At 46.5% G+C, this 12,556-nt stretch overlaps 1 protein-coding gene across 9 annotated transcripts in view; it reads right to left on the reverse strand.

The window, feature by feature from the left end:
• Positions 1 to 12,556, reverse strand: part of OPA1 (OPA1 mitochondrial dynamin like GTPase) — a 56,829-nt gene that overhangs the window by 19,877 nt on the left and 24,396 nt on the right. For all 9 annotated transcript variants that reach the window (XM_074190607.1, XM_074190610.1, XM_074190612.1 and 6 more), the window contains 12 exons: positions 11,583 to 11,696; positions 10,420 to 10,500; positions 10,114 to 10,188; positions 9,832 to 9,903; positions 9,647 to 9,746; positions 8,981 to 9,111; positions 8,461 to 8,533; positions 8,308 to 8,380; positions 7,118 to 7,233; positions 4,903 to 4,967; positions 4,008 to 4,084; positions 263 to 428 (listed from right to left, as the gene is read on the reverse strand). In XM_074190607.1, the coding sequence (XP_074046708.1) occupies positions 263 to 428; positions 4,008 to 4,084; positions 4,903 to 4,967; positions 7,118 to 7,233; positions 8,308 to 8,380; positions 8,461 to 8,533; positions 8,981 to 9,111; positions 9,647 to 9,746; positions 9,832 to 9,903; positions 10,114 to 10,188; positions 10,420 to 10,500; positions 11,583 to 11,696 (1,143 nt within the window). The remainder of the gene's footprint in view (positions 1 to 262; positions 429 to 4,007; positions 4,085 to 4,902; positions 4,968 to 7,117; positions 7,234 to 8,307; positions 8,381 to 8,460; positions 8,534 to 8,980; positions 9,112 to 9,646; positions 9,747 to 9,831; positions 9,904 to 10,113; positions 10,189 to 10,419; positions 10,501 to 11,582; positions 11,697 to 12,556) is intronic.

The following is a 12,556-nucleotide window of genomic DNA, read 5'->3' on the forward strand; positions in this document are numbered from 1 at the left end:
TGAGAAAGAAAAAGCCAGGTAATTGGTGGTGATATGTCGTCCTACAGGAACCTCCAATACAATGGACATTTTAGACTGTCTTGACACAGGGGTAATGAGTCATCCCAACTACCTAGGTGTTGTAAGCACAGGACCCAGAGCGGAGACACAGGTCCAAAGAATTGATGGGGTGTCTAGTCAAGAAAAGCATCAAAGCTCCCAGGCCCAAGCGCACAGTGACGCTTGCTCTCTCCTTCAGAAGACACATCTGACCCATACCCACCTCGACTGCTTTTGTGGGCAGCTGCTTGTCAGTCCACTGCTTCAGCTTGATGTCCACTGTCGTATTAAAAGTTCCTGAATTCATGGTCTGGGCAGCAGGGAGGTAGATGTTTTCGATCACATGGGTTGACACTCTCTCCCACAACATTTGCTGGAGAATCTCCTCCCTTAAAATAAGAAAGGTCATCAGGCCTTTACGTGGTCACTGCAGACTAAAGTTCAGGTCCCTCCTCTGTCTCAGGGGAAGCTGTCTACTTCAGTGCCTGTTCACACGGGAACCCAGGTGGCACTGAGGCTCCACCTTCCCATTTGGGTCATAGAGTACTCCTAAACATTACCCTCAGGCACACCAGGTCTGCCCTAGAGAATAATGACGTGACCCACAAAAAGACCTGTGTAATCCAGGTCTGAAGACAACCCACTGCAAAGTAGTTGTTTACTGGAGCTATCAGAAAACCACGACTATTTTACTAATCTTCAGAGACATGTTTGATGACAGGGTTTACAAGCCCAGCTGGGGCTGCCCTCTGCAGCACCAAGAGTCCCATGGGATGCACCCCAATAGCAGGTTCCTTAATGGCTAAGTCTAATCATCATTTCAGAAGTAAACGCAAACTAGGAAAGATGTAGGAACACAAAATCAAATAGCTCCTGTCTTCAAAAAATTCAGATAATTCTCTTGTTAAAATGTAAACACATTAACAATGGGAATGAGCCAGGAACTGCATCATCATCCCTGGCATCTGAACAATGCCATCCATGTCCTTGGCACTGTGCTAAGCTCTGTCCTAGAAAGAGGGGATTTCTAAGAGGAAAAGGTGAAGACAATGAGCCCTTCAGGTTTGGGGGACAGCTAGTGAAAAGGCAGATGGGGGATTTACAGGGGTCCAAGGTTAGACAGGGATGCCGCTGCTGCTGCTACTCTGAAGTTCACTGGCTACTCCTCTCTCTCCAAATGGATTCCAACCATCGGGGGTGGGGGTGGGGGAGGAGGGTGCCAAAGCAGAAAGGAGGCCCTTTGGTCAATAAGAGAAAGAGAGCTAGCCTTTCTATATTGTTCAAAGGATGTTGAGAAAGGACTGGTTGGTTTCCATGGCCTCAAATTCTACAAAGGAAATGAATCAGGAGATGGGAAACTTCAACATGAAAGTCAATGATTCCAAGGGAGACTGGTGTTATTATCCAAACCATTTTATAGGTAACTGAACTGAAGCAGTCCAAAGTGAAGGGAATAGCAAGTATCTGAGGCAGGCATAGAATTCTGATCATTCTGATCATCCTGAATCCAGATTTGGCACCCCATCTCCTCTGTCACCTATATAATAAGCTATCTACAAGCCATAGAGGAGAGAAAGAAACAGGCTGATAAGAGGCTGTGTGCTTCTTGGATCCTCATTAGCCTGGGAGCCTTCTTGCTACTCTCAGTGCTTTGAAAAGTGGCTGGCACAGGAATAGACTAGGTGCAATAGCAGGAAAAGATTATAGTAATCTGCTGTTTGATAAACCCAAAGAGTCCAGCTATTGGGATAAAAACTCTCTCTTTGATAAAAACTGCTGGGAAAATTGGTAGTATGGAAGAAACTTAGATTAGACCAACACCTCACACCCTTTACCAAGATAAGATCCAAATGGATACAGGATTTAGACATAAAAAAAAATACTATAAGCAAATTAGAAGATGAAGGACTAGTTTATCCATCAGATCTATGGAAAGGGGAGCAGTTTATGATTAAGGAAGAGATGGAGAACATCACTAAAAACAAACTAGATGATTTCGATTACATTGAATTAAAAAGTTTTTGCACAGACAAAACCACTGTAAGCAAGATCAAAAGGACTTATTTCTAAACTATGCAGAGAACTGAGTCATATTTAAAAAAAAAAAGTTATTCCCCAGTTGACAAATGGTCAAAGGATATGCAAAGGCAATTTACAAATGAGGAGATTAAAGCAATCCATAGTCATATGAAAAATTCTCTAAATCATTAATTATTAGAGAAATGCAAATTAAAGCATCTCTGAGGTACCATCTCACACCTCTCAGACTGGCCAATATGACCAGAAAGGACAAAGATCATTGTTGGAAGGGTTGTAGGAAATCTGGGACATTATTACACTGTTGGTGGAGCTGTGAACTCATCCAACCTTTCTGGAGAGAAATTTGGAACTATGCCCAAAAGGCAATAAAAATGTGCATACCCTTTGATCCAGCAATACCACTACTGGGTCTACACTATGAAGAGATCATGAAAAAGGGTAAAAACATCACTTGTACAAAAATACTCATAGCAGCCTTGTTTGTGGTGGCAAAGAAGTGGAAATCAAGTAAATGTCCTTCAATTGGGGAATGGCTTAGCAAACTGTGGTCTATGTATGTCATGGAACACTACTGTTCTATTAGAAACCAGGAGGGATGGGAATTCAGGGAAGCCTGGAGGGATTTGCATGAACTGATGCTGAGTGAGATGAGCAGAACCAGAACAACATTGTACACCCTAACAGCAACATAGGGGTGATGATCAACTTTGATGGACTTGCTCATTCCCTCAGTGCAACAATCAGGGACAATTTGGGGCTCTCTGCAATGGAGAATACCATCTGTATCCAGACAAAGAACTGTGGAATTGGAAGGACTATTACCTTAAATTTAGGGAAAAACCCAATATCTTATTGTCTGATCTTGCTCTCTCTTGTACTTTACGTTTCTTCCTTAAGGATGTGATTTCTCTCTCATTACATTCAACTTAGATCAACGTATACCATGGAAACAATGCAAAGTCTAACAGATTGCCTTCTGTGGGGGTGGGGGGAAGGAAATAAGATTAGGGGAAAAATTATAAAACTCAAAATAAATAAAATCTTTAATTAAAAAAAAGTGGCTGGCACAAAGTTGAGTTGGCATCTCTTCACAAGGCCTAGAAGAGCATAAGCTTTGCCAGATCACATCCTGACAGACTCTATGAGCTTCTGTTCTCCCATTTTGGCCTTCTGAGTCCTGGATGGAGACATCTCTGACAAGGCGAGATATGTGATACAATAAATGAACAACAGTTGAGACAACCGAGGCATATCCATGAAAAACCCAGGACCATGTACTAACAATGGCTCAGGGAGAAGAGATCAAAAGAATGGAAGAAAATTTCAGAAAGCATGTCTGCCTCTGCTTCTGCTTCCAAAAAGCACTTTATAAATGATACTTATTTTTTTTATTTAATACAGATAATTATCTTTTTTTCACTAACTGAAGGATTGGAAAAATGTTTGGAGAATAGCAACGACACTGGTTAGTCTAAAGGAAGGCTGGGTGAGGACTACATTACGAGGCTTGGAAGGTCTAAGGGTGGGGTGGCTGGGAGGAACCTCTGATGAGCCAAGGGTTTGTATTTGATCCCACGAGTCAGGGTGGCAGCACAGGAGCTTCCTGAGCAGAGCCATCAGCACTGTGCTTTAGGCAGCCAGTGGAGGATGATTTGAGAAGGGAGAGTCCCCAGAAGGGAGAACAAGTATCAATTGAGGATGAGGACCCAAAGAAACCTGGCAAGTGCCTGGAGACAAAGGTTGGGAAAGAGTCAGATTCTAGCCCAGCTCAAGACAGAGAAGGTGAGTAGTCAGAAAGATACTAAAGAAGAAATGCCGTTGGGAAGCTGGTGCCCACATCTGACTCGTCCACATCTGCCACATAAGGAAGGATCATCATGAAAATGGCTCCTTAGAAAAACTGAACCCAACAGGAGCCAAGGACTCACCAGTGTTTCGGGGTCACCTGGCTCAGACTGATGACTTCATCTAGTATTTCATTCTTGGCTTTCTCGAAGAGTTCATTCTGGGTAATAAAGAACAAGGGAGTGAGATTTTAAAGTGAACACATTTACCTTTGATGGAGCAAGAAGATGCAGCACCTACCAAGTCAGAGCAGAAATAACACTTCAGAAACAGGTGTCTGGAAAATGGGGGGGAATAGTCATGCAGCCTGAGCAAGGCTGACCAATGAATAGTCAGAATAATGCCAAGATTCGTTTGTCATCACCTCCAATGGGCAGGGATCCCCCAGGGGCTAGGTAGTGTGGAAGACCTGCAAATGGCCCTGGGGGATTGGGCTTGGGGGGCATGGAGTGTCCCTCTAGAGAGGTAAGTTTGGGGGGGGACGGACCCTGAACAACCTTAGGTGCCCCTAGACTTCCTCTCCTCCCACTGAGAATGCTCTGTGTGGACACTTTTCCCTGGAAGATGGGGGAGGAGCCAAATCCTGTCTGGAAGGGACTCCCTCATGTACATCAGATGACCTCGCCCCAGGCTCCCAGTGCCAATACCCATGTGTCGCAGATGCTCACTTGGATGGGTCTTTGCGGACTGTCTCCAAGCAGCTGCCATGGCCATTGCCTAAGACTAGTTTGCAATTTCTGATTTCAGTTGCCATGAAGATATATGGTAAGAGGGAATAATGAGCTTTTCAAATTCAGAAAAGACCATCACTCAGAATTCAGGTTTTCTTAATTGATTTGCTTTTGACATTTTAAAACGTGGCCTTTTCAATAGCAGACGTAACACTGATTTTGGCATCAGATCAATGACTATAATTACGGGTTTTGTTATGACTCATGCAAGGGCCTACACAAAAGACATGAAGTTAAAGAGCATTACCCTGTCAAGTTCTCGTAAACGGGGAAAGTTATTCTTCCATTCGGTTTCAAGGTTAAAACGTGTTGCTGAGGAAGGAAAAAACATCTGTCAACCACTGTCTGACCCAAGTTGTGTGAAGAGCAGGTGAGATACAGCTGCAGGGAGAGGACCTGGGTGACCTGGTGGGTCAGCAAGCCCCTCTGCAGCCCAGCTTCCTCAGCTGCAGAATGGGAAGGCTGGCTGTCCTCAGCTCTCCCACAATGAGATCATGAAAAGCCCAGAGATGAAACCCATCACAGGCTCCTTATCCCAGCATCTCTCCCAGGAGAACTACTCTTAAACACGGTTTTCATCATCTCTGCTTGAGAACAGCCAGGGCCTGACTGCCTAAAGCAACATTGCAATTTGTCCCAGAGATAAAAAACCTGGAATCCACCTTCTCCAGTATTTGAGGCACACAGACTAAGACTGAAGGAGCTTTCTCAGACATGCTCCCAAACTGCTGAGTGAGGCATTGGAGAGGGTGGGTCCACTAAAACCAGTGTTAGGTGCTGAAGATCTGAAGTATTCCTAGTGATCACAAGGATGACAGTGGCACAGCCACACCTGACCAGAGACACGTGAACCTGTCTGACTCCCTCTGTCTTTTGGTCTGTCAAAAAAGGGGACCTGAGAGAAGCAAAGAGAGTCAAGGGAACGAGGTCCTGCGGGAGAGACTAAAAGAAGTGGTCAAAATGCTTCCTAAGTTACTTTGATCATTTTGGAAAGATTGCAGAAAGGATAAATTTCTCAATTTTCAAAGAGGAAAAGACTAGGGGACAACAAACTGCTGAGCACAGAGCATACCCCAAGAGCTAGATTCTACTTCTATCTGGCCCAACTGGTTCTAACAGATCTGGGCAGTTTTATTTTTGTGGTGATTTCTTAAAATTCAATGAGATTTTCTTCTCTTTTGCCATGGCCTTCAGTTGTTCCAGTGATTCTTAAATTATCTCTCCATGATCTGTTTTTCAGGTGAGTTGTTTTTCCTAAGACATACCTGGTATGTTCTTCTATTTTCTACAAAATAAGGTAAAGTTCTGAACTCTTGTGCCAAGCTGATTTCCTTTCCAATTCTTTCTTCTATGGCTCTTACTTCCTATTTTTTTCCTCTAGTGTTCCCATTTCAATTACAAAACCTTTTTAAACTCCACCCCCACCCCACCCCAAGTCTTGCCTTAATTCTTCCAGGAATTCTTGCTAAACTTGTGCCCAAACTGTGTTTTCTTTTGGGGCTTTGCTTGCAGCTGTTTTGGAATCATTCTCTTCTTCTGGTTTTCTGTCCCATGGACCCCTGCCAAAGAATGGCTTTATGAAGTGGGATTTTTGTGCATTCATTCTTCCCATCTCCTTTCTGACTCCATATCTGATGCTAGGGTCTCAGAGATAGCTCAGGGTGGGGGCCTACATCTGCACTCTTCCAGTTCCTGCCCCAGGTGAGTCTGAGCAACACTCTCTGAGCTTGCCCCAGACCTCTGCTCCACTTGGTTCCTCAGTCAAAATGGAAGTTCTGATGATTCCCATGTCAGAACTGAAGGCCTCTGACAGTCGAGGACTCTTGCCTGCCTCAGCTCCTCTGAGGCTGCCCTTGATACCCTGCTTTGCTCCTCGCTCAGTCCTTCTGTGCCCTCGAACTGGCTGGGGATGACAGAGCTGCCCTGGCAAAGGTTGAGCCCCTCTGGGCTGGAGTGGTGGCTGCTTCTTGTCCTGGGATTCAGCCTCTACCTGGGGTGGCTTGTCCTGGTCAGACCTCTTGCTGCTGTCCACAGACTTCCTTCACTAAGCAAGGCTGAACAATTGACTCCTGAGGATTCCTTCTTGGATTTCCTGCTCAGGCCTCAGTCTGGTGCATCTTCGAGATCTAGGAGAGTTTTCCCAAGGAGAAGAGAGGAGAGGCAATCTCCCTCTACTTTTTCTTGCTCTCCCACTGCGGTCTACATACAAGATCCGGATGCCATCTTCCTTTAAGAACGAAGATCTGAGATTTCTGGTTCCTCTTCCCTGTCTGTCTGTCTGTCTGTCTGTCTCTCTCTCTCTCTCTCACACACACACACACACACACACACGCAGGTGTGTACACATGTGTGAGCACACAACTTGTCTAACAACCACCGTTTAAAGTATAGAAGGAGTAGGCTGGGAGCTTGTGACAGACACCGCCAACCGTGCCTGGCCCACATTCTTGGCACTAGCTCACCTTTGAAAGAGTCTGCCTGCTGCTCCACGGACTCACGCACCATCTTCCAGAAGCAGTCAGACACCGCCAGGCTGAGGTTTCTGGTTGTTACCTGATGGGCCTTCAACATACTCGTCCTGTAGAGACACAACAAAGCCCGTGGGGGGGGGGGGTCACCTCCCTGAAAGCAGGTCAATCCAAAAGTATCTTTAGCTAAGCCGGGATTGGAGGAGCAAGCTCCAGTCTCTGTACAAACATAAACAAATACACATACACATACATACATGTGCACACATACAAACATACATACACACATATATACATGACACACAGACACACACACACTTTCACTGAAATACTGATCAAGGCATCCCACTCTATTGAGTAACAATAATAGAGGAAAAATTCTAGTCCAGAGAAATCTGTGGGAGGCAAAAATCCCAAAGCAGGAGAAGTCAGTTCTGGGCCTGGGGTGTCTGCTCCCATGTGCCAGGCTGGCCAACAAGGAAGGTGAACCCATGATCCTCTGGATGGGTCCACAAGGATTTCTTCAGCACCCTGTGGGGGTCTGGCCTTATGCTGGGAGTCCACATGAAGGAGGGCAGAGGAGACAAATGCCAGGAGACCTGGGGGGGGTGGCGCGGTGTGAGAGGCCCAGGATGAGATGGAGCCGGGTGCTGATAAGAATTTGCACTGTAGGTGGAGGAGCAGTACCCAGGAGGGTCTCGTGTGATCCTCCAAACGCTGGCTCTGGGGGAAGTCTGTCCTCAGTCTGCTCCATCTCATACTTTATCAAGAATTCAGAAGCCCAGGTTTCATCAGCACCAAGAGCACCAGCAGAACTGGGATGTCTGGGGAGGAGGGAGGCTCAGTCGCTCCCCGCCACCCCTAGCCTGGAGCTTCCTGGTGGACTGTATTCTCTCTGTGTTTCTCACAACCTTGGCTGCTTCTAGAGAGATGGCAAAGGGTCCAGCCACACTTGGTCTTACACAGTCACACATTGGCTTTCTCACCTATTTGTTTTCAAAGGGCAGCTAAATAGTCATTCACTGAATAAATTCATTTCTTTACTTTGGAAAACTAGAAAATCAGTGTTGAAACCAGATTTTAAAAACCCCAAAGAAGACCAAAGATTCAAAAGAACAGCCTCACATGTCCAAAATATGTCAAAGCCTTGGGAAAGGCCTTAGAAGCTTATGCAATCCAACTACCTTAAGAGTTTTGAATTCTGGAAAAATTCCTCCTCGTAGTCCCTGATCGCCTCGATACTCTCAGCGCTGCTTCCTAGAGGGAAAGGATGGTGACCCAACTTTTAATGAACAGCCAAAATCAAGGGCAAACCCAATCACCTCACCAGGCCATACCTTTTCCTGTTACAACAGCAAAGTAACCCAGAGCTTTCATTGGGAAAAGTTTTCCTTCAATGATTTGCTGAATCTATGGAAACAAATAGTAGGCAAAAACAAGCTAAGAAACTGTGCTGACACCATGGATTAAGGAGAGGAGGCGGCCAGAAACATCTCCATGGGCAGGCAGCATGGTGAGGGGCTTTCCCAGGAGACACTGAAGGGAGGGCCCTTGAACTCAAAGAGGGGCAGCTCCCTGAGAGGGGCAGGACAGGAGGGCGGCTTCTGCTTCCAGAAGGAGACCTAAAGACCAGGCATCCTTGCCCTGGGAGTTATATGTGTGCAGCTAGAGCCTGGAGATGTGAACCTGGGGCCACTTGGATCATACCTTCCAAGTAAGGAAAAATGAGGAACTGAAACTGAAGAACAAGGGCAAGGACATCTGGCACTCAAATTGTTCAAGGAGTAAGCTCCAGGGCAAGACAGTGCAGCTTCCCTCCTCCCCTCCTCATCTCCGGGCACTCTGGCCAGTACTTACCCGACTGGGGCTAGCCACGTTCTTCTCAGCCAGGTCGACTTTGGTGAGCACAAATATGGTCCTTCTGCCGTGAGGGTCCATCTGGCTGACTAGGTCTGTAACAATGCTGCGTTCGGCATCCACAGACCCATCTGCAAGAACAAGAGCTGAGTAAAGCCTCCCTAGGTCACATGTGGAAGACTAGGACCCTGTACCTGCCTCTGGGCTAAGTCAGCCAAGCTGGATTTCCTTGTCTATACAGGAGGAGCTGTCTTATCTGGCATCTGCAGTAAAGATTCTTTGCTCTAAGGAGCTGGCAGGACAGGGTCCCCACTTGGGGGGGGGGGGGTGTCTGCCGGCCCATGCCATAACTTCCAGGCCTCTTCCCCAGGACTTTCTCTTTCGCAAGATCACTGGGGAAGATTTTAAGGCTGCCTATCTAGCTCAGAATGAACCAATGGGAGGAAAGCTCACCCTTTTCAACAAAATCTATTTGGTTACTTCCAAAGGGACATCTGCTTCAAGGCAAGCTCAGGGTCCAAATGCTGGGAGCCAGGAGCAGCCCCATGATAGGTGGATCACTTGAGGACTCTGTGTCTCCTCACAACATGTGGCGAGGGAAGGACAGACTCAACACCAGCGTTGACCCCGGAAGCTGGGAAGGCCTTGGCCAGCCTCTGGACTCACCTTGAATGCAGAGAATGATGGCATTGGGATTCTGCATGTAAGCTTTGCTGATGCTGAAGATAGTCTCTTTTGTGTCAGGAGCCATCCCTGAGGTCACCGTCTTGAAGAAAAGATGGTAAAGGGGACTTATTTTCTCCATACTAGAAACCCACAACAATTCTTATACAGGCTTCAAGTATACTCACATTGATGACCCCAGGTAAGTCCACCAGGACCATTCTCTGCAGTCCAGGACCTTTGACATTCAGAGAGATCGTCTACACAACAACACCAGGATCAAGTTATTTCCCTTTGTTGGGGGCCGTGCTGATGAATGCTACCACCCATTATCCCTGAGTGACTACATCTGGCCCCACAGAAAACCCTTGAATATTCAAGTGACCCGAACACAAGAGCAGGGAACATGAAACCAGCACCCCCAACCCTCCAAAAGAATCCCAGTGGTCAGTGGACAGGCTCCCCCCTACCTCAGGGCTCACGGTACAGCCTTCCTTCACATTTTTCCTCATTCGGAGCTCTATCTCTCGTCTTAATGCTGCCAGCTGTTTGAACAAAAACCCAACAAGAGTAAGGAATCTCCACTTTAACCCCATGGCCCTCCCTAGGATAGGAGGTGTCTACTTGGACTCTCTTTCCTGGCCTTGGACATTGCCCTCCCTTGGATAGCCTCACTCTTGGTTTTTATTTTCAGTTAGCACTCACATAAAGGTTTTACTGAATACTGAGTTTAAGCGGACTTGCTCTTGCAAAACACATCTTGTCTTCTCACTTACATCTTCCTCTTTGGTCAGGTCAAATTCCCGAGAACTGTCTTTAAAGAGGGCCACGTGGTGAGGACCTTCACTGAGCGTCACCTGGAATGATGACAAAAGGGAAATTCTCAGGCACTGACAATGAAAACATGACATTCCTCTAGTTGGGCATGGACAACTTAGCAGCTGTTGGTGGGGAGATGCTGAGAAGGTCAATCAGGGCAGACTGAGCTCCTCAAGCTGATGCAGTATGCATCTTCTGTAAACTATACAGGGAAAAGAATGTGTACATCCTGAGTCTGGGCTCCCAGGAGTGACATGGAATCACCACAGCATGACAATGTAGACAATATAACCCTGGCCACAAGATGAGCACGGGTTGGATGTCCAGGTTCACTTACAGTCATTGCAGGCCAATGAGAATCTCAGTGGTGATCCTGTCTGCTTGGGGCACATGATACACCTGGGGATAATCTGAAGACTTATGCATGTACAAGGTAAACACAAGGGACCAGGGGGAGAGAGGTGCTGGAAAGGCTACCAAGAGGCAGAGGAGTGGAGGGTCAAGGGACAAAGGCAGGAGTTGACAGAGATGAGGTCACTGGAGCCAGTCCACAGAGAGAGGAGTGGGGGCAATGAGGAGGCCTGGAAGCTTTCAACTTTGAAGTGAGGGGGACAGAGTCGCACATTCCTGAGGGCAGCCCCTAGGTGGGGATGAAGGGTGGGGATCCTTTACAGAGGACAGAGAAGAGAGGCAGGGGGACCAATGAACAGGCTACAGAAGTTTATCTGAGAGGTCATGAGGACCTGAAAATGGGTGAATCAAGAGAAGAGAGAAGAGAGAACACTCAGGTTTGGGCTGCTGCTGCTGCTGCTGCTGCTGCTGCTGCTGGGTATGGTCCTCTCTAGCTTTCCAAGGGCTACTTTTTAGAGACTCTGACTGAAAATATCATTTCTTTGGCTTTGGGGGAATGAAGATAATCCGAATGTTAAAGAAAGCTTGGCATGCTAAAATGAGATGAAGGAATTCTTTACAACAACTGGCATCTTTCAAATCCCTGCAAGGCTACGGTCTTTGCCAGAAAGAAAACAGGGGAAAAATTGGCTCTTTGAGATCCAAATTTTTCAACAAGGCCCCTTAATTCTACTTTTAGCAAAATCTCCCAACCAGACTCAAGCCTCACCTTGACGGGAGAACGTGTCATCATCTCCCCAGAACCACGAGGGAATATCCGGGCCTGGGCAATCATCTCTAAGACGCTGGTCTTCCCTGCGCTCTGGTCTCCCACCACAACAACCTAGAAGAAGATCACCAACATCATCACCAGTTGGAAGTCTCTATTCATGTTCTGAAGCCCAGCTGGAGAAACAGATCCCATTCTAACTCATCCACACAGATGCTGCTTGTGTGTGGGTCTCCAAGAATAGGCCCCAAGATGGAAGAGATGTTCACTGAGGTCTTTGCCAAGGTCACGTAAGGGAGACATGGTGCAGTCTCAGGGATGGCTCGTCTGCTCTGAGGACCAGTCTGCATTAGTTTATAAAGCCTTGGCACCCCAAGGCTGACACTCAAGGGATGGTGATGTTTGGTCACAGTCTCTCTCAAGGACTATGTGTGTGAGAAGTGTGAGAAGACCTGGATCTGCCTCCAGAGGGCAGCAACAAACCATAGCTAATGGAAATCCTGGAGTATTCAAGAAAGGCTATCTTAAAATAGATTGAGTCAATCACTAACACTCAGAACAAGTTTCTTCTTTTAATTCAATTTGTTCTAAACAGAATGGGTTTTTAGTTTTATCATGATATACTTCACTTAATTAACTCCTTAACCATACTATGGGAGCAGACCTTAAAGTCCCTTCTAATCAAGATCTGAGAACCTGCCCCATCAGTCACCAAGTCAATAATCAATAATCATCCACTCAGGGAATCTGTTCCTAAAGACAACTATCTGGTCCTGAATCTTGGTCCAGGTGGAGGGAGGATGGCAGTCTCGCTTTTTCGATATCACCTGGGGACAATGTCCCTGAAGCACATGAATTTTTCAAAAACTGAAGCAGAGCTCTACTGCAAGTTTTGGAAACTCTTTCGATTTCCTATTTTTGGAAAAATAGCTTCCTATGCTACATTTGAAACTCCTGCCATCTTGAACCTTTTC

Source organism: Macrotis lagotis, chromosome 6, assembly GCF_037893015.1.
Source record: "Macrotis lagotis isolate mMagLag1 chromosome 6, bilby.v1.9.chrom.fasta, whole genome shotgun sequence".
NCBI classification, from domain to species: domain Eukaryota; kingdom Metazoa; phylum Chordata; class Mammalia; order Peramelemorphia; family Peramelidae; genus Macrotis; species Macrotis lagotis.